Source organism: Chenopodium quinoa, unplaced genomic scaffold, assembly GCF_001683475.1.
Source record: "Chenopodium quinoa cultivar QQ74 unplaced genomic scaffold, ASM168347v1, whole genome shotgun sequence".
In the NCBI taxonomy this organism is placed as follows: Eukaryota; Viridiplantae; Streptophyta; class Magnoliopsida; order Caryophyllales; family Amaranthaceae; genus Chenopodium; species Chenopodium quinoa.
Window position 1 is genome coordinate 3,510,934 of NW_018744239.1, and position 22,607 is coordinate 3,533,540.

General features: G+C 32.9%; 2 protein-coding genes across 6 annotated transcripts; one reads left to right on the forward strand and one right to left on the reverse strand.

Annotated features, from left to right (window-relative positions):
- Window positions 1–1,994: 1,994 nt before the first annotated feature.
- On the forward strand, window positions 1,995–12,450 carry LOC110694198. 3 transcript variants are annotated; one of them, XR_002505791.1, is made up of 7 exons: window positions 1,995–3,302; window positions 3,405–3,599; window positions 8,680–8,856; window positions 8,947–8,985; window positions 9,074–9,239; window positions 12,004–12,051; window positions 12,165–12,450. XR_002505791.1 is itself a non-coding variant. In XM_021871376.1 (5 exons), the coding sequence occupies exons 1-4, from the start codon at window positions 3,141–3,143 to the stop codon at window positions 9,235–9,237; spliced, it is 825 nt and encodes a 274-aa protein (XP_021727068.1). In that variant the 5' UTR covers window positions 1,995–3,140; the 3' UTR covers window positions 9,238–9,239; window positions 12,004–12,450. The 3 variants fall into 3 exon arrangements, 1 of the variants encoding a protein (XP_021727068.1); XR_002505790.1 differs by having other exon boundaries at window positions 1,995–2,606; window positions 2,710–3,302; window positions 8,947–9,239; XM_021871376.1 differs by having other exon boundaries at window positions 8,947–9,239; window positions 12,004–12,450.
- A 4,118-nt stretch (window positions 12,451–16,568) lies between these two features.
- LOC110694199 lies at window positions 16,569–18,318 on the reverse strand. 3 transcript variants are annotated; one of them, XR_002505793.1, is made up of 3 exons: window positions 17,751–18,306; window positions 17,249–17,373; window positions 16,569–16,891 (listed from the first exon to the last, which is right to left on the reverse strand). XR_002505793.1 is itself a non-coding variant. In XM_021871377.1 (2 exons), exons 1-2 carry the CDS (start codon window positions 17,824–17,826, stop codon window positions 16,659–16,661), a joined length of 309 nt encoding a protein of 102 aa, XP_021727069.1. In that variant the 5' UTR covers window positions 17,827–18,318; the 3' UTR covers window positions 16,569–16,658. The 3 variants fall into 3 exon arrangements, 1 of the variants encoding a protein (XP_021727069.1); XM_021871377.1 differs by lacking the exon at window positions 17,249–17,373 and having other exon boundaries at window positions 17,751–18,318; XR_002505792.1 differs by lacking the exon at window positions 16,569–16,891 and having other exon boundaries at window positions 16,970–17,373; window positions 17,751–18,309.
- Between the last annotated feature and the right edge of the window lie 4,289 nt (window positions 18,319–22,607).

Below are 22,607 nucleotides of genomic sequence, written 5' to 3' on the forward strand. Positions count from 1 at the left end.
ATAGATATGATGGAGTGCGAGTAACAACAATGCCCAAAAAAAATTCAAAGGACCTAAATCAGTCATTGGAAATCCTGTACGTAAGTGAGATATGATGCGCTCACGTAGCTTCTTTGAGGATGTAACCAACACAATATCATCAACATATAATAGTAAGTATGTCATATCATAAATGAATAAAGAATTGTCACTCTTAGCAATGACAAACCCCATATGCACAAGAAAGTTAGCAAACCGCTGATACCAAGCTCTTGGGGCTTGTTTGAGGCTGTAGAGAGCCTTGCGAAGTCTGCAAACATAGCCGGGATATCTCTTGTCAACAAACCCGGGGGTTGATGCATATACACACACTAATTCAAATCACCATATAAAAAGGCATTGTTTGAGGCCGTAGAGAGCCTTGCGAAGTCTGCAAACATACCCGGGAATTCACTTAGCTCTGATACCATGTTAGATTTTGTGAAACTCCTCAGATTGGAGTGTTTTCCATTGATCAAAATATATAGGGTTACAAAATGAGTCCACATGGGGTTAGGGTCCCTCATAAGATAATTATACAAAGAATATCACATATATCCTACAATGACAGGATATAACATATCACGTTCAAATTTCGAATAAACAATGGTAAAAGGATAGTTACATAAAAATGAACCTGAAGTTGTGCCAATTGGTGGCCTATGACCACCTTGATGACCCCCCTACTATCTTGACAGCCACGAGAACCCAAGGTATGTTCAAATTTGCTACATATACACCACCACCGACTTAACGATGGCCAACCTTTACGAGTATGTAGCCGAGCACATCTTCTCACGTTGTAGATCTCTCTCATGTTAGGGTTTTTGTTTGGATACTTCTCTTTCAATGCTGTTATAATGTGACGTGGCTTAGCTTAAACAGAAGTCATCTTAATAACAAGTGCCTTCGTAGTTGGACTGAGACTACTAACCTATTGAATAGCCGATGGGGCTTGATCTTTCATTAGTTGGTTTGACTTATTGTGAAGAAAATAGATGGATAAGTAGATAACAACTAGTAAAACAAAATCATTGTTGAAAATAGACCGTGATATTACATATCGGATAAAACTTAAATTTAAAACTATAATATACAAGTATTTTTGCAAAAGAATTCTGGGATCTGAGTTGTGGGGAAGCCATCTCGTCTGTCTCATCTGACAGTCAAGTCAGTTAACGGTGTTTCGAGAGAGAAAGTTTGTAGAGAGAGAATGGAGAAAATTCATTACCCGACTAATTTGTGTAGATTAGTATTTGTAGGAGGGGATTAATTGACTTGATTAGGGTTATGATTAGGATTTTAGGCATTACGGGACGTATTAGGCACTGTTGGGCCATATTAGGGTTTCTCGAAATGCGTGCTTGGATTTATCATCACGAAAAAGCTCTAATTACATCAATTTTTAAGCAAATGGAAAAACGACATTCCGTAAACAAATCAACTATACAATCCATCCAACATGACATTTTCGTAATTATATCAATAATTGTGAGACTCGTAGCTAATGAAAAATCTATACTGATATATTAAAAGGCGTTTATAAAAACGTCTATGTGCCACGTAGATCCTTTTAAATTATGCCACATCACTTCACAAATAAGAAAGTATATAGTTTAACCATCTTAGCCCATTATCAAACGTGTAATAAATATGAAAAAGAAATGTACATAAGTGTTAACCATATGATTTAACAATGTCGATTTCATATTTAACAATGTCGATTTCATATTTCAAAATCCTTTTTTAAAAAAAAACACGTACCCCAATCGCACGATTACAAAAGTAGCAACCCGGGACAACGCCTGGGCTACTCACTAGTTTTTGATTTATTTACCGTTTTGCGATATCAAGATCTTGTAATTTCTCGATTGTCATTTAGCTTGTTAATGGCAATTAGATCAATAACCATCAATTTTAGCCATATCTCTTTATAAAATCAGGTAAATATCTTATCAGATCAATGATTCGGGTCATTCTAGTCGGTTCGATTTTTATTTTTAAAGCAAGCCGGGTCTGTTTTGTTAGGTCTAATCAATATCAATAACTATATACTAAAGGCGAATAAAAAATGACACGTGACAAAATCTGGTTAAATAATTTCCCTCCACTTTTTTTTTTCTTTTTTTTGTCAGATTATCTTAGGCAATTTTAATACACTATAATATTTACTTTCCTACTTAAACACAATCTTTCCGTCCCAAATTCAATAAAACATTTTTGTAACAACTTATAGAAAATTTAAGCAACATAATACGAAATATTATTTAAAAAGATATGCATAATTTTTAATATAATTAGCAAAATATCGAATTTTTTCATACTTATTATAAAAAAAATCATAAAAAAGTTGTTGAAATAAATATATTTACTACTTATAAATTTTGGTAAATCCGTGCACGGGACCATAAGCCAGTACAACTTATAGTTACGCCATTCAAATAACACTTGGCAGCCGATACATGTTACTTTCTCCCGCCCCCCATTTTGTGAGCTGTGGAATTCAGAAGGGTTTGCACTTTGCAGAAGATGAACTCTCTCAATTTCTTCTCCAATTCCTGCTAATAATCGCTGAGTACTCGAATTATGTAAGTCTTTCAATCCCTTTGTTTCTCAATTTTTGTGAAATCCATCATAATTCTAGGTTGATTTTAATTTTCTAACCCAATTTTGTAATCGATTTTTGGGTAGATTGAAACCTGAAAAATCATGAAATCTAGATCAAAGAAGCAAAAACTTAGCGATAAAGATGATGAAATCAGAGATTGGTCTAGCGAATTGCCAAAAGATGTACTTGCTCACATACTTTCTTTTCTGCCAATTAGAGATGCTATAAAAACTGTTCAAATTCGCAGATTTGGTGATCTTTGGACTTTGAGCCCTAATCTTAATTTCTCTTTCCAAAAGGAAAGATTCATCGACAATGTGATCAAATACCACAAAAATCCCATTATTAATACGTTTGAATTAAAAGTATTATTTGATATTTCACAGGATAAGTTGATTGAATGGACCAATTTCGCTTTAAGTAAAGAAACTAAGGAGTTGAAGTTTATTTTTATAATTTAGTTAATCTGCCACCACAAGTTTTCCGTAGTCATTGTCTTGTTGTGCTTGAGCTTATGGGGTTTGCGATCAAGCTCCCGGGTGTTGTGAACTTGGAGTCACTGAGAAGTTTGGTGCTTGAGCGTGTGGGTTTGAGTGATGAGATGTTTCAAGATTTGATAAAAGGATGCCCGCTTTTACAAGAATTGTTTGTTTTAAATCCTCAAGGATTACAAAAGGTGCATTTTACTAATCCGAGCATTGAGTATTTGCGGCTTGATCTTTCAATGGAGTATGTGGTTGTACCCTAACATTACTCAATTGATTGCCCTAATGTCAAGATCTTGTATGTTGAAAATGTGCTTTTGGATCATCTGAAAGTGATTAATGCTTCTTCGGCCTGTCTATGCTTCATCAAAAAAATATTTTATTTCGAAGACCAGGATATGAGAGTGACGAGGGCTCAGCATTTTGAATTATTACTTGACAAATTTCGGAATGCTGAGTTTTTCCAGCTGGGAAGCAAAGTTTATCGAGTGAGTTGTTTTCTCCTTTCCTTTGTTCTTACTTTTTGAAGAATTCTGCACCTTTTGGTTTATTTGTGATTCCTCACTATTGTTAATTATTTTTCCATTCTGGCCACACTTACAGTATTGTTATCTGGTACAGGTATTCGAACTGTGATAATGAACCAGTATATTGTAATCTGTTACTTATTGATTTGAAGTCTTTGTCGTGACAATAATTATGGTCTATTTTGTGATACAAGATCTGGCTGTTTTTAATATATCTTTCATCGTAGAATGTTAGCCTGTTAGGAACAAGGATAATACCTGATTTATCTACTTGAAACTATGAATAAGTTGGGTAGATTTTGCAAAGTTTTGATCTTTCTGTGTTTATATTCTGGTCCTTTGTGGAAAACTCACAATGATCGAATCAAATCTGTATTGTTTCTGTGTATTGCGGCTCTCACCCTTTACAACCTAAGCTGACACTATATATACAAGGATACGTCCACTAACCCTCTACACCTGACCCAAGAGTCAAAGACAAAGTTCAGCTAATAATAATAAAAAAAAAAGGTAATTAACATGTGGTCACATGTTAATTTCTACACCCCCTCCCTCAAGTTGGATTGGGGAAGGTTCCAACAATTCCTAACTTGTAGGATAAGAAATTGTGCCGACTTTCATGTCCTATCCAACCAAACTAGCTCACTAGTTGTGTGTGGCATGCTGATTCAGCCGAAGACTTTGAAACTGTCTTTATCTTCTTGCTTTTTCAAGATATGAGACTATTCAGTATCTTGGCAAAGATTATTCAAGTGCCCAGATTGAAGAGCAGCTTGTAGATGAGGCTTCCTGGGAGTCTGCATAAATTGGTCTGGATAATCTCAAATATAACGGTCTTCCAATGAGTCTTCTATACTGTTGAAGGAGGATTTTAGCCCCTTTTGCATAGGGAATTTGCTGAATATGTTTTCTCTCATTCAGGATTATTCCCTCCTCGTTCCTTGATACTTCTAACCAAGGATGCACGGATTCGTTAGATGGTAGCCGTCTCTCGTACCAGAAACGTTTTGGGGACGGGTATGGTACAGGTACGGCTAGGAAAACATCCCCAAGGTGTCCCCTTTGAAAGTGGTATGGCAAGCCAATTTGGGGATGGCTAGCCTCTTGCTCGGATACATATCGGGGACGGCTGGGCTCATTATATGACGTTTCCTTAGATTTACATCCCATATTTTTAGAAAAAAACCCCAAATTAGTGAATTACTAACCTAATTTTCGATTCCCCTCAATTCTCAAAAACCCTAACAATTGCCAACAGCGATTCCCTTAGAGTTGCGACTTAATTCAATCTTCTGCGTTGACAAGAGACCACTGGCGACCACTCCGACAACGGCGACCGGCGAGGCTTCGATTTGTTACTGTTCCTCTTTCTTCTCTCTCTGTTCAGCTTCTAGCTCTCTTTTTTCTCCTTCTTCGCACCTTACTCATAGTTCCTCAATACACATCTTATTCTCTAATGTCATGATAAGTTTGGATATCCCTCTTTGATCATATGATACATAATCTAACTAGGGAGATATATCCCATTTTTTATTTTTATTTATTTTTATTTATTTCATTTGCATAGTTCTCCCTCTATGATCTATGCTTATGCTATCCATCAATGATATATCATTTGCATATCCCACCAATACACATCTTACTCCCTTGTTTCCAAACTTATCTAACTTTCTATCAGTGTTTGATGCATAGCATAAGCATCCTATGATTATAAGATGATCATATCTGGTTTCTTCTTTAAGAGCCTCTCATAAGGTGCTTTCCACCCAACTAAAGCACTAGGCAATAGATTAATGATGTGTATAGCTGCCATTACACATTCACCCCATAAGTATCTCGGTAGATCTGCATAGATTCTCATGGTTCTAGCTGTCTCGGTCGAGTGCCCGTGCTTTCTCTCAACTCTGCCATTCTGTTGAGTTACACCTAGAATACTTCTCTGATGCTTTATCCCTCTATCATGAAATATTTTACTGCATTCACTTTGTAACACCTCTGTCCCATATCACTTCTCACATTTTTCACCCTTACATTGAAGTGATTTTCAATGTAATTAAAGAAGGTATTCAAAATATCTTTCACTGGGACAACATATAGTCATCTACTATAGTGAGAAAGTATCTCTCTCCTATCACAGCAGGAATTCTATAGAGTCCCCAAATATCTACATGAATAAGATAAAAAATTCCATCTGCAATTGAATTACTTAATTTGAAAGGAAGTTTATGATGTTTTCCTATGCAACATGCATCACAAAAGAAATCTTTAAAGGAAGTACAATTGCAAATCTCAATATGTATCATCTTAGAAAGAGAACTATGCCCTAGTCTAGCATGAAGAACATTCAAACAGTTAAATTATTGCTCATCTTCTCTTATCCTCTTGTGGCTTCATTCCCTTCATCACACTTTATCACCAGCATGTAAAGCCCATTCTCCTTCACTCCTCTTGCAACATTCTTTTTAGTGTAGGGGTCATGTAAGATACAACTTTCTGTATCAAATAGCACATTGAGCTTGCTGGTTTCAATCAGTTTACTCACTGACAGTAAGTTATGTTTAAATTCTTCAATACACAGTGTATTGCAAAGAATCAGTTTGCTTGACATCTTAACTTCTCCTATTTTCTCAACAAACTTGATAGTTCCATCTGGAAACCCTACTTTAACTGGTTTCTTTAGCAATTTAAAATCACTAAATGCTTTCTCATTACCACACATATGATCAGAGGCACTGGAGTAAGCAATCCAAGTATCCATATTATACTTTCTATTGGAAGTTATAGCATTTGAGACTAAGATTATACCTGCAAAGTTGGCCATTTTGCTACTGCCCTCTCCAGAACCTTGCTGTTTGCTGAATGCCTTCATTACTTCTTGAACTACTGCGGATTGCTGTCGAGCTTGCATTCTGCATTCCCGCTCTTGCTTCCACAATCAAGCTGTTCTTCCTCCAGGTACTCATTTTAGCAGCATACCTCATTCCTCCTTTTCCTTTTGGGTTGTTCTTGAACCAGTCCGGGTATCCGTAAATCTTGAAACAGTCATCAATAGTATGTCCCTTCATTTTGCAGTGGTCGCACCACTTCTTCATCTTCATCTCTTTCGTCTTTCTTCTTTAGAAATTTCCATTTCATCTTCCTTGATTCATCATGATCGCTGCAAAAACACTTGTTTCTGTTGTGTTCTGTCCCTCCAATATCTGTCTCTGCTTCTCAGCTTGCTTTACCAAATGAAACGCTCTGTTCAGAGTTGGAGATGGCTCCATTGCCATTTTATTCCCAGCAATGTTCTAATTTTTCTTGGTGTCCCATTACAAATCTCTCACTTTGTTTCTTTCCTGCATCTCCAAAGAACTTCTTGAGCAATTGGCACGTGCATTTCTTCATAGCACTACAGGTGCACTCAGGTAACCCTTCTACATCCTGTATTTCATCCCAGATCTGTTTTATCTTGAAATCATACTCATAAACTGGCATTATTTCTTGTTCAAGGTTCTTAACCTGTTTCTTCAGAGAGAGTAGAGGAGAGGTGCATTCGTTTCTCCATATCTCTCCTTAAAGTTCATTTAAGAGCTTCTCTATAGAATCTATGTATGTGAAGCTATTGGCAATTATCTTATCCATAGACCTGCACAACCATCCTCTAGGCACGTAATCGTTTCTCATCCAAAGAGCATACTTTGGTTCTTCAGGTTTAGGCTTAGTCACCTACTCACCTTTCCCTCTAGGAATTCAAGCTTATTCTTAGATCCCAATGCAAGCTTGATGCTTCTGCTCCAGTTGAGAAAGTTTTCTCCATTGAACATAAGAGGAACATTTGCATTATTAGAGTTCGCAAGAAACAATGGATCTGCATATCCATTCTCATTCTTTGTTTCCTTATCTTGCCTTGCCATTCGATCAAGGTTCAAGAAACCCTTCTGTTTTCAACTCGATTATGAAGCAGTAAGGTAAAAGATTCAAGCTTTCAACCTTGCTGCTCAGATATCATGTAAAGTTTTGATCTTTCTGCGTTTATATTCTGGTCCTTTCTCGAAAACCACTTGCAATGATAGAATCAAATCTGTATTGATTTCTGTGTATTGCAGCTTTCACCCTTTACAACTTAAGCTGCCACTATATATACAAGGATACATCCAAAGTTATTAAAATCAGGATTCTACTTTGAATCGGAAGGGCCTATCAGAATCGAATCGTAAAATCGAATCGTAGAATCGTAAGATTCTACCGACATGCATAATGAAGACGTCAAATATAAATTTAAATAAATATATTGAAATTATGAGTTTGAAACCTAATTATTGATAGATAATAATTATTTACCCATTAAGCAATCAATACTTGACAATATATATTTATAAAAACCTATATAAACATGTTTGTTACTTGTAAGGATTTTGCTAGTTCAGAAAAATATATAAAATCGAGTAGAATCGTAAATCGAATCGTATGATATACATGAATCGTAAAATCGTAAGATTTTATACATCCACGAACCTATACTCCTGACCAAAAACAAAGTACATCTATTAAAAAAAAAACCTACAGCTATACAGGACAGCTGTATACAGGACATAATAGAGAAAAAAAGAAAATAAGGTAATTAACATGTGGTCACATATTAATTTCTACAGTTTTTCTCTTCACTTGTAGTTGAGTTTTGATGTTGTGTATGTTACATTTGAGGGTTTGGGCACTTGTAGTAGTATGTCATTTGACAGCAACTCTCAAGTCATTTAGACTTTAGTTTCTCACAGTTTTTGTTACTTCTGACTGACCATTACTCGCTTTTGATGTAGCAAATATGTTTGGCTACCATACATGTAGTCTAACAAACCAAAGTTAACCAAGTGTGATTGCCAAAATTAAATTTCTCAGTGTGCTCAGAGAAATTCAAGTTTTTTTTTTTTTTTTCTTAACAACTTAGTGCATTGCAGTGGTTTTTTTCTCTGTTATCAAGTGTTCATTTTATTTACTTTTAGGCTATAGTTTTGATAATAATTGGAAGAAACAAGTAATAGTCTAATTTAATTTGTTTCAGCAACTTCAACACTGTGGACAAGAATATAATGAGAAACTATCTGATGATTCTGATCTATGCAATGATTGGACACATATAGCTCTGAGGCCTGGTTTCCATGGAGGCTGTCTGCTAGACATGTTCAGATTACTGTGCAACTCACACATGTTGGAAGAACTTATAATATATGCCAACGGGGTAAAATGTTTTACATAATGAGTTTTTCTAGCCAATATCGTGATCCACCTTTTAATACTTATAACATAATGATCTTTCATATAATGTCAGGATTTTTCTTGTGATTGCAATGAACTCCTTGTGCAAGAGGTTTTTTCTTGTTATGATATCCATCAACTTAAGAATGTCTCCATTCGTGAGTATGGGAAGCCTTACAAAACTCTTTTTCGGCTGATAGAAATTCTGCTTGAAAGAGCAGACACCTTGGAGAAATTGGTTATTGCCAGCAGTGGGAAGGATCAGCTCTTTTCGAACGACAACAAAATTTTCTTTATGAAGTTATTGGGCATTCCAAGGGCCTCACGCAATGCACGCATTATTTTCGATGGAGAAATATACTGAAGGTAGTATGCACTTATGCTGTATGTTGAAACTTGAGGATTTCTTATGTTTAAGACCGAGTTCCTTTGAAAATTTTCTTACTGTTGCAACTTAGGATCACTGTTTGATTTCAGTGCTGCTGCTACCAATATCTGACTTTGCTTGGAAAATGACTGAATTCTCCATCTCTATTTGTTCTTATTTGGAATTTTTTTATAGACAAAATCAAAATAGGAAGAAACGTTGCTAAGTTGATTTATGTTGTTGCTGTTTGCTACTTCAGTGTTTTAAGGCCATCCCCCCTTTAGAAATTACTGAATAGTTTGGACCATTGTTCATAATAATTAGTGACTATGTTGCTCACAACTACATTGCCAAAGCGGCACAAATGTGACAATGTAACTCTTAACTTATGTCAACATTGAGCAATTTTGGAAAGGTTTAGCACCAATTGATAGCGCAAACACCAAGCAAGGCTTGTGTTGTATTACTTGGTAAGGTTCATATGTTGAATCCTTGTGGTTTAAGGTTCAAATTTTGTCATGTAATAGTGTTTGTGAGTGAGGATCCTCTGATCTTTACATCTACATACAATTTGCACAAAGTTTCAAATAAAATGATTAAAAAAATTCCCAAAAGTATTATGAAATGAAACATTTGCATAGAGCGTAATGTATAGCGTGCTATCGAGTGCACAAAATAACTATTTATTGTTTGGGTTTCTTTTTGGCTTGTTCATGGACATGCAAAGTATGAGAGCTTGAGATTATAGGAAAGAGACAAAGCAACCTTAAAGAAAGATAGAATAGAGGTAGAATTGTTTTTCTCTCTTTGTTCTTATATGAATACATCAGTTTGACTATGTAAATTACGTTATGACTAATCTAATAAGATATTTTATAGTATCATATATTTATACACTATTTTTTTTAGGAAACTTCAAAATTAGTATACATTATAAGAATTTGAATTTTTAAAAAATTTTGTAAGGAATAATACATTTATTTGAAATTTTATAAACATGCTTCATATGTTTTGTATAAGAAATATATCATATAGTTTCCAATCATACTATTAAAGAATATATACCTTAATGATATTATAAGATACAAATATAAAACTATACGAAGTGATAAAGAATATAGGTAGAATAATCTCTTATGAGATATAGGAAATTATTTTGTAATTATTGTAAAATAATAGGTTTACTACTACCTCTGTAGTTTGTTTCCAAATGAAGTTCTTGTTTGGAAAAAAATTAGAATTAAGAAAATGGGAGGATGAAGTACATTAAAAAGAGAGTTAAGTACAAGAAATGTGGGTAGAGTCGATAGACCACAAAAAATAAGAATGTGAAAAGAAATAAAATACGTGCACATGGGTGGAGGCACGATATTTTAGGGAAAATATGAGGGTATTTTAGATAGTTAAGTGAACTAAAACTAAATATTGAGGGTAATTTGATATTTTTATAGTGTCTAAAAATGAAAAATGAAATAGAAACAACATTTTGGGGCGCCTAAAAGGACCACGGGAACTTCATTTAAGGTATAGAGGGAGTATATGGTAGATATCTTTACCTTACCTAATATAATACGAAGTACGATTCTCACTCTAGTCATGGAGTTTGTTTGTTATATTTTGATCTTACATGGTAGTTTTTGGCTATATAATTCGAGTTATGATAACTAACCCCATATACATGCGATTTGTTCGTATTTTTTTAAAACTTATTACTTTTCTATCTATTCAATTTTGTCAATCTTATACGAAGGAAAAAGTACATGTTAAAATTAAAGAATTTGTTGAAATAAATGTAATTCAAAAAAACACTAAACTTTTGTTTTATCTATTGTATGAGATTATTGCTTGCCTTAATTTAATTGGGCAATTGAGTTTAGGTTTGACAATGTTATAGTATTTTTTTATTGCCTTATTTATTTTCCTAAGTCAATCAATTAATTATCCATAGTTAAATATGTCTTGTTATGTCAAGGTTTAAGGTTTATCAATCATTGACTTTTTTTTTAATGCATATACCATCATAAGAATTTTGTAAATTAAAAAATAAAACAAAGGTGGGGGTTATCGTTGGTAGTTTATATTTTAGACACCAATTTTTCATTCCTCATCCCTTCACTTTTACAATAGAGATAAAACAAAGGTTTACCCTATAATGGAGTTAATTCCTCCTGAAATTCTTAGATGTGGGATGGATAGAAGGGGTTAAAAATTTGAGGTTGAGTTAAAGTTGAAACTCTGAATATTGTAAGTCATGAAATCTATTTCAAAGGAGCAAGAGGGTTGAGATGTGGATAGGTTAAGTGACTTACCTGATGAATCACCTGTGTCCACATTCTCTCCTTGTTGGATATTAGTGAAGTTGTAAAAACTGTCTTAATTCATTGATTTGATAATCTTTGGACTTTGTTTCAACATTAATATTTGATTGGTTCTATGGCCAATACGTCTACAAAATTATGAAATTTCAAGTATTTATGCTAGTTTAGCAACTCTACCACGTGTTTTTAGAATTCCATATCTTCCGGTTGAACTTAAAGATTTAAAAATTAAGCTCCCAGGTCTAGTATACATGCATCTCTTAGAGTATTGTATCTTTCTTATGTGACTTTGAGGGTGATGAAACTTTCAAACTTAATATATCTGGATGCCTGCATGTATGAGAAATGGCTATTCTGTTTCCTGATGTTTTGAAAGAGCTGCATTTTACTTCTCCAAGCATTGAAAAGCTGGTGCTTATTCTAAGTATCTGCACGGATTTTGTAGGAAAACCATACTCACTAGATTGTCCCAATTTGAAGATCCTGCATATTGGTAATGTTTTATCAAATAATCTGCAACTGATTGATGTTTCATCTGTCTGTGAAGTCAATATCATACGTCTGTTGCCCTGTAGTGATAAATGTTTTGAAATTTTACTCGACAAGGTTGAAGATGTCGAGGTTTTCCACTGGGGATATAAAGCTTATATGGTGAGTTGATGTGTATTCCTCTTCCCCATGATCTTTCTTGTGTGAAGAACCCGGCCTGCATTTTTGCTGTGTATTCTTGATTCTCTAGTATTTGTTGCTATTTATTTTCAATATTGTTATCTTGTCAGCTATGATATTTATTATGTACTGTATCAAATTTAAGTCATGTCATCATACAATCTTAGGCTCTTAAACTGTACTTGCATTGTTTCCTTGATGTTAAAAGAGAGAAATAGTTAGATTAAGCATATGGTCTGCATATTGGTAATATTTTATACTTCATGGTTCTATCTAAAAAAAAAAAAAGTGGTTGATTGTTGCTGATAGATATCTCGTGTATGCTTCATTTAAGCTACCTTAAAAATCATAAACCATGTAGTCCAGCAGAACAATGTGTTAATCAAGTGTCATTACCAAACTCAAATTAAATCAAATCATCGTGTCATGTGCTCAGATTGATTTATGTAAGCTTTTTTTGACAGCTGAGCCATTGTAGTACTTTCTAATTCAGTAATTATATGTTATGGGGTGTTGTTGCTTAATTCCTCACAAATATAATGTTAAATGAAAATCATTAGAATATTGCTAATGTTCATTTATTCTTTTACAGCAATTAAAACATTGTGGAAATGAGAAATTGTTTTCCACAAAATTCATGGATGCATATAACTTTGTGTACTAGGGTCCAATAGAAAGCTATCTGCTACACATTTGTAGATTGTTGAGAAACTTATAGCTCTTGCAGGTACTTATAATATATGCCGATGTGGTAAGTTTATACGTATATTGAATTCATCTAGCTAAATTTTTGCTCACCTTTCATGTAACACAGATTCTTTTGTATATATGTCAGGATTTTATCTGCGACTGCAGTATGCTTTGGTACAAGCTTTCTTCTCCATGTGTGATGCAACAACCTAAAGTTTCACCAATCGTCATTATTAGAAGTCATGTTGAATTTCTTCTTAAAAGTGCTGTTATTTTAAACAAATTGGTTATTATTTGTGACAGAAAGGATCTACAACTTTTTGTGAAGGGGCATGAATTTATGATGATGGAGTTGATATGTCTTCCAAGGACCTCACGGAATGCAAGGGTTGTCTTTGCTTCAGAATTACGGTAATGGTATGGTAATATGTAGGACAGCATACTCCGCTTCATCTTTAAATATAGAAATCTTTATCTTATGTGTAGGAGTTGGGAATCAGGACCCCCTGTTGTGATTCAAAGTCTTGCTGCTACTGATAATGGCCTGGTCTACTCCTACGGTTTGCTATGCAGATTTGGTAAGTTTTGTAGTGATTAAAAATTTGAAAATTTTGTCAAGAACTGCCAATTAAAGCGCATGTTTTGAAAACAACTACCTATTAATTTTTTTTTTTTTTTTTTTTTTTTTTTTAAAAAAAAACTACCACAAAGTTGTAAATTGTTTAAATAGCACTACCACTTTAATAATTCCAACTACAATATTCGACATGTGGCACTATTACTTTTTACCTTTACCTCATAAAAACACCATCTAAAATGACTAATTATTCTTCATAAAGGTAAAAAGTAATAAAAAGTGAAACTTAAATGCCGGAGATTCTAGCCAAAATTGTTAGTGTGGTAGTGCTACTTAAACTTTTTACAACTTTGTGGTGGCTCTTTTTTTTAAAAAAAAAATTTAATAGGCAGTCTATGTTAATCGGACTCGGGTACCCATGTCTGACACGGGTATGTGTCCAAGTATCCGACTCGGCTATTTTGTGAAAAAATTCTATGATTTTGAACTATAATGAAGTGTCCAAGTGCCATATCCATGTCCGAGTGTCGGACCACTTGAGGTAAAACGAAGAGTCTGAGTAATATAGGTAGTTGTTTTCAAAACACGTGCTTTACTTGGTAATTGTTGACAAACTCTCCTTAAAATTTTTAATGGGTGAATAATGTTATTGCAAGCTGCAATTAGTTTCATCTGATCTACTATTTGTGTCTCCCCTGTCTCTTCCAAACATCATTTGGTGATCAAATCATACCGTAATGATTTTTATTTAACAAACTAATAAAAGTAATAATAAGAATTATATCGTGTTGCTCTTTGTTTCTTTAAGCACATTTAGTAATGGTAACTGGTATAGTGATAAATACTTTTGTAATTTTATGATGGTGGCTCTGGGTAATTCACCTCTCTGTATGTGCATTGCCATGGAAAAACTTGCAAAATTGCAGGGTCATTACCAATATCACAATCTATCATTGCTTACCATATGGAAAAGCAAGGTTGCTTAAATATATTAGAACCATCCGCCTGTGCGAGTAATTCATGCCATTCTGCTTTTGTCCTGTTTTATAGAATATGGTTTGCTCACATTTTGTTGATCTTCATTAGCTAGTTTATTTCATGGTTACTTTTGATATTATTGGCAAAGCATGTTTACAATATTTGTATAAGATGAACTATCACTCTGCATTGAGCATACTATTCTTGTTTGGTAGATATAGGCAAGTGTTATTGTAGACACCCATTTGTGTCTCCCCAAAACCAAACCCGGTGATGAGTACCTTTCACGTCGAATCATAATCGAATGAAGCGAAAGTGTGGGAAGTCTAGTGTTGCGGATAGTTTTTAATTTCTTTTCTCTTCTCTATGTTTTTGAAAACTTATTTTAAGAAAACAGCTAATCCAGTTTGGTTGGTCCATGATATGGGTCCAATAGTAGTGTAGTTGGATGGGGCTTGACAAGAGCTTTCCAACGATATATTATAAGCCCAATTCCGATGAATATTGAGAAAGTTATGGCCAATTTACTAAACTGGGCCCGGTTTGAGTCTTATATGCGGCCCAATAATCTTGAGGAGGGCCTAATATGATTTATCATTCCTAATGCAATTAGGAATGATTTTAGTCTTCTAGATTCTTCTAGAAGGTTCTTTTCATTCCTAATTCAATTAACATTGATAAATTGACTTTTGTTGCAGAGTTTTAATTAAAATCAAAAAGCATTTTCGAGGAAAATATATGATTTTATCCTCCAGTACGCTGATTTTCGAAAACGCGTTGAAAACAGGCCTGGCGCCTGACTCCAGGCATTGGCGCCTGGTGCTAGCGCCAGTTAGCCAGGGTTGGCGCCAGCTCTGTTTTTCGTGCGCCAGACTATGTTTTGATATTTTATCTTTTTGACTGATTTTCTCTATAAATAACGTATTAAAAACTCCGTTTTCATTCACCAATTCTCACGAATTCTCATCAACAATCAGTTTTCATTCGCATTCTCTAATTCTCTCTTAATTCATTCATCTCTTCGTCCCTCTTTCTTTTTCTAAACTTTACTTTTCATATACAAAATTCCGCATTCGTAAGATCTAGAAACACCTAGCCAAGTTCGAAGTTGCCTTCGCCCTAGACGTGAAAGGTTTAATTTCTGAGGGTTTGGTCCTAAATCTCTATTTCAATTATTTAATTTGATAGTTTGTTTATTATTTACTTTGAAGTTACTAACGTGTGTATTTTGTTATTAGAAAGAGGTACGAGGCATCAAAGTAAGTACTTTAATTGATTTTTATTGATGTTATGATGTAGAAATCATGTTTATATTGTTATTATGATATTCCTAGTATCATGTCTAGGGTAATTTTAATATTTAATATGATTGTTACGATGTTTCATATGTTCTTCTTAATATTTATGATTGTTAGTATCATGTTAGGGTTAAAGATTTGATCTTTATTGCTTAGTGACATGTTAGGGTTTGTTATTAATCTTGTTAGTATCATGCCTAGGATCTTGTTATTATTATGCTTTAATATTAACATGAACATGATTATGTTTATAATTGTTATAATTTATGATGATTATGAATATTATTATAATTATTATTTTGATGATGATTATTTTATCTGTGACGATTATTATTATGATTATAATTTTATTGTCATGATTAATATTATGTTGCTTGATATTATTTACTTTTTAATTGCTTGATCACGCCTTTTATGCATGTTTAAAGGGAATTTGGTATTTGTAATCATGCTTAATAAGATAATTAATAATCTTGTTTATGGTTAATGTGATTATAATTTCAAGTGATCGCCAATAATAGATTTATTTGTGTATTATATTCAACCAACATAGATAAACAGGTTTAGGGTTAAACCTATTGATTGTAAGTTAATTAGAAAGCGTACATGAATACGATCAGAATAAAGTAGAGGCCTATTATTAGGGCAGATTCAATCTCTTTTAGGTTGGATTTGTACCTTCATCCCCGAACCCTTATTTGGTTCTAGACCTTATGGAGTTGACGATCTCTTGGATCGTTAAGCGGTGTAGCATTCACCCTGTGAACGGTTTACAAGTTCCTAAAACTTGTTGGTTACTCTTTTGCTCTATCTTCTTCCCTTTTGGACGCCACCGTACTTTACTGTATGATCACAGTGGGGTTCAAGCTAGGGGTTAAGGCTTGAAATTTATTCTCTACAGTTATATACACAACCACAAATTCCACAACAGTCATTCCATGATGAGCATTCTCTACCACATTGAGTGCACTTCAATTTGGCAGATAAAGTCTCGTCCGAAACCTCGTCCATCTCATGAATGTCGTACTGCAGAACTGCTCCCGCTTTTACTAGTTCTTTAAGTAAGTTTCCACTTTCATTCTCTATGATCACCTTTATCTTCTCATCGGCACTGATTACTCCTGCAAATTGTGAAAACAATCTCTCTTTTGTCTTAATAATTGTGAACTAACCAAATTACATGATACAGTCAGCAAACATAGAGAATAAAATCACGAGGTTATTCCATAAATCGTAGGAAACAGCAATACTGAGAGACTAACCACTTTATTACATGATCTATATTCTAAGGTGACATCCTAGTAAAGTAGTAATGAAATCTAATAAGTTGGTTAATGAGATGGTCTATTACGGACACATCGAGGTATAACAAGCTCCCACTCGATAAGACAAAAACAGTTTCTACAGCAATTTCTTGAAGAAATACAGGCTGCTCCACAAGGTATGCACTTTAATTGATCTGTTTGTATTTCCATTACCTCTTTGGCAAGTCCTAATGTTTTTGTTTCGGCCTCTATCAACATTTGCATTAATAAGCTACCACTTTCTAGTTCATCCTGATCCTCTACATTTAGGCGATTTAGCTTCGTAGCAAATGTGTCACCTACAAAAAGCACACATTTACCTTAGTCTTTTTATTGAGGGCTAATATATCTATCAATCACGATGTATGGATTAATTCATCCACTCTATAGGACAGAGAAAGTAATTCACATGATCAATTAAACTTGAGAATTATTTATTTATTTTATTTATTTATTTTCCTATAAATGTGTAAGTTATCTAGATGAATCTAACATAGCCACACATGAATAGTGTAAAGTTAGAACCGGGCAATTAAACAAGAATAAAGAAAGTATATACTACGTACGAATGCAATAATAAGCAACTTTAAAATTAACGAATTCGTGATCAAAACCATAATGGTACAATTGCAGATTAGATCTTAGTAATACAAGACAAAAAAAAAAGAGGGAGAACCTGATTGAGTGAGCAAAAGTAGAGCTGATATGAAGACAGTGAAGAAGCTTAACTTGAATGTGATTTCCGCCATCATTTGAAGCTCAAATGTTTGAGAATCAAGAAATGAGATTATTTGTTATCAAAGTAAGATATTTCTGTTTATGATAGATGTGTTTTGTGGTCAGTAAAATCAAAGAGAGAGATCTCAATTATTTGGGGTGTGATATTCCTGTTATAAGTCTTCATGTCCTGGGACACGAATTTATTATATTAAATCAAATCATTAATATAACACCATATAGTATGTAACGATTGTTTGGTAGATCTTATGGAATATCTTACGCACAAATCTGTAGAACCTTTTTCGATAGGTGATTCGACAATTTGTTGTAGCTGTAAGGATAATTTCCTAATTATTTTGTATTTGAGAATAATTTTTTAATTTTTTTTATGATTCCGCATAATCCTTTTATAATAAAGTAATATCACAATAATCATCAAGAGAGAACAGTATATCCACATTTATTTACATAAATTGTTGTTATTTTCATATCTTAAACTTTCATAACATCACAAATTTATTACTTTATCTAATTTCATCAACAGATCAGAAGTGTCAATAACTGAGCTATTGGAGCTAGGTGAGATAATGGCACTTGCGATTTTGATCATTTTGTACTATAACCTTTTTCATCTAGCATATATTTTTGTGTTTCCTGTTTGTCTCAAAACTTAACTAGTGATTAGGAAAAACAAATTAACTTAATGCTTAGCTAAGTTTGATTGAACTTGAGTATGTAAATTGCTCATTAATTTTTTTTATTTTTTTTCATACCTGTAATTTCAATTCCCAGTAAAATCTAAATGTTTAGTTGATTAGTTGCATGATCATTTTCTACTTTTGCAAGTGATATACAAGTAAATGAAATTTGATATCAGATCTTTGGTATAAGTTTGGAATAATGGGGTTGGTTTAATTTCCCTCGTAAGTTGCAATTGAAATTGATTCAGTCATCTGATGTGTTAACACATGAACTACTCCAAATAAAACCAACTTGATTACAAGGATTGTCACTTTATTCTTTATAATTACAAATTACCTCTTAGGAAAGTTCCCACAAATTTCGAAAATTTCTTTAACTAACCTATTGATATTTTGTTAATTAAGTGACAACATATATGGATCATAATCATACAGTGGTAGATGAAATCCATCAAAGATCGGTATGGAGTATCATATATGGCATAAAATACGAGTACCTAATTGTAAATCGCTCAGTGGTTATTTATAAACACTTTGTCCCTTAATTAATATAGCGACTTTAATTCCCTTGACTATATCATATTGGTCATAATACGTAGTATATTAATATCTGTCTTGGCAAAATATTTGCCCAAAACCCACATTTTGGATAATGAATAGGATTCTTCTTATATTTGCAAATTGCAAATATTGCAAACATGAAAAGCACATCAGTTTGGACAGCCACTTCAGAAAGTTTTGTCAAATTGACATTATATAAAGAAATAAGTACTTTGCATCAAATATTAATTCAAGCCCAAAAGGTTACTTGTCAATTTTAATATGTATACTGTACGTGATTACCTTATCAAAAGTTATTTAAAAATTTAATACCTGATTAACATCAAATTAGGATTCTCCTATTGTTAAGGCATGGGGTTCATAGGAATGTTTGTACCTCCATCTCTATACTCGCTCCATCATCAATAGGTCATTATAAAATTCATAATCATTTGGATGCAAAACTTAAACAAATCTTATTCCACAACTATTTGGGCATCCGGCCCACACCTACTTAACACACATCTTACTCGTCCAAGATCCACCTCACATTCCCTAATTAAATTTTAGTCTTGATAAAAAAAAAAATACTACTATCATATAAGTAAAAATGTAGAGTAGTACAATATAGTTGGATGTCCTCTTGGCTATTACTTGATTATTAATATTTCCTTGAAAAGGTTATTTGATTATTGCTTGATTTCACCTTTCATATTCCACTATGACGATGTAGAGTAATGGCTTTTTATGCGATTTAGGGTCTGTTCTAATACGATTATTTTTAAATTAGTTCAGTTCAGTTCAGCTCAGCTCAACTCTAATAAGTTTAGTTCAGTTTAGTTCAGCTCATAATTTCCTTCTCTTATAAAATATTCATTTTTGTTCAGTTCAACTCCTAATTTTCTTCTCTTATAAAATATTCATTTTAGTTCAGTTCAACTCCTAATTTCCTTCTCTTATAAAATATTTAGTTCAATTCAGTTTAGCTCTAATAAGTTCAATTCAGTTCAGTTCAGTTCAGCTCAGCTCAGCTCGGCTCATTTTATTTCAGTAAATGAGAACAGACCCTTACTATAATTTTTCTTTTTTTCATGTTCTTATTAACCTCCTAGGTTTCTAAATTTTCTAATAATAATAATAATAATTAAATAAAAAAATTAAATAGAAAAAAGAAAAAGATTTTCATATGAATGTATTAAGTATATATTTAAATTCTACTGTGATTCTTCCAAGACCATTTTTGCTTGCTCGTTATCAAAGTGTATTTCTTCTTAGTGTTAGAGACTTAACCTTTATTTCACTTATCGTAAGAAAAATAAGAAGTGTGTTTCAAGTAGAGTACACTTCTACGAAGAGATAGATGATTTTTTTTTTTTTTTTTTTTTTTGTGTGTGTGTGTTTAGAGAGCCATAGGGGCGGAGGTGAGAATCGACTCAGAATCTCCTGGGACCAGGAGGGAAGCTCTAACCACTTGAGATATCCCTCACTCCCAGATGAAAGGAATAATTAATTAGCTAATAAACATGATCAATCAATTATTTTTTGGAAATGTCTTGTATGATCAAAATTGGAAAAGGCATCCATGTACCTTTCAAAACCATGCTGATCATTTCTTATAGCAATAGTAAAGTTAAAATCGGACTAAATAAATTAAGAAGAAATTAAAGAGGTTAACAACAAATCTTGTAAACTGATTATACCATAATACCAATTCATTTAATTAACATGGAGTAGGTTTTATGTGCATACATTTTTTTTTATATATATTCAACTTTCACAAGTTTGGTGTAAAAAACTAGAAGTGCAAATTGAAATTACACCCAATTTCAATTAGGTTCTTTCTATTGCTAGAAAAATGGTCAATATTTATTTATTTTTTTTTAAAAAAAACAAATAAACAAAAATATAAGACGATCACAATATTATTAACAATTTAAACAAACTCAAATTACACACTTAAAGTTATAAACTCAACAACAATCTATCATAGCTAGCTTACATTTCCTTAACAAGTAAAAACACAAGCAACAAATTTTACACATCACAAACAAAGATGCACACAAAATAACTAACATACAAGAAGATGAAAACATACAAAACATTTAAATTGAAATAGCCCAAAAATGCCATTATATTGACTTGCCGGCTTGCTTGGTTTTTCATCACTTATCTCTTAACCTTAGCTTTCCTCACAAATCTTACGTACGTCCTCTTCCTCATCCTCTTCCTCATCATCTAATAATCGCTTTCCATCATAGATGCCAAGAGACAAATGTTGAAAGAACAAACAAACTGTGGATTTTCGACAAAAGCCGAGTCATCCTCATGTGATCAAGAGCCATTAGCATCATATTCTTCCCAAATTCTAAGCACAACCATATCTATTAGTTCCAATATCATTAGTATATAGGAACTAATAGATTATTGGTGAAATTTTTATATAGGAAGTTTATAAGCCATGCTTCTTAAGTTTTTATTTCTTATATAGGAATAATTATAGTGGAGGGTGTAACATATATATATATATATATATATATATATATATATATATTATGCAATATATATAATTATATGATATGATTGTGGGAGTTGAGAATCATAACTGAACAAGATGATGACTTTACCAGCAGTTTTCCTTTTGGCTTTATAGATTTCAATATGAAAATGGTTGAATGAGGAAGTATGAGTCATTTTCTTACACTTTTGACGTGTATAATCTTATTTTTTTAGTGACAATATTGACCCTTAATGCATCTTTTGGACAATAATAATGTTGCTAGGTTTGTTTTCTTCTTGGTCCACTAATTGTGTGTATTTGTTGCATTACTTAGTTATAAAATTATAATTACGTGGTTGTGGTTTAAAATAAAGAGGCCATAACAATATGCGAATGAAAACGATTTAAATATTGTAATTTTAATAAGAAACTTTATCAACTAATTAAGGGTCTGTTCACTTCAACTTAATTTCAGTTCAGTTCTGTTCAGTTTAGTTTAGCTCTTAATTTTCTACTCTCATAAAATATTCATTTTAGCTCAGTTTAGTTTAGTTTAGCTCCAATCAGTTCAGTTCAGTTTAGCTCAGTTCAGTAAATGTAAACAAGCCCTAATTTAGTTTATACTGATTGTTTGTTTACTAGACTCGGATTCAGATTGTGTAGGCTAGCTAGCTAGGAGAAGGGAGTTTGTGAGGTGGTGTAGAAAAGTTGTGTAGCCATATCAAATTGTGCAATAGTCCTCTTGATTTCATGTGTTCCCAATTCACATTAATCAAAAGTGTTTATTGAGATTTCTTCAAAAAAAAAAATATAGTGTTTATTGAGAATTATTTAATTCATATTATGTAGTACATGTATAAATAAAACATAAGATGCAAAGATTAAATTCACACAAAATCATTACATGTACTATTAACGATTTAACATATATACATGCATCATTTTGATCCTGGTACTATTAATATGTGGCTACATTATATTACTAATGTATTTAAATGTCATTTGTAATATAATTGAGTTAATTCAGTGTTTATATTCAAAACAACAATTTTTTTCACAACTTTTCTTACATATA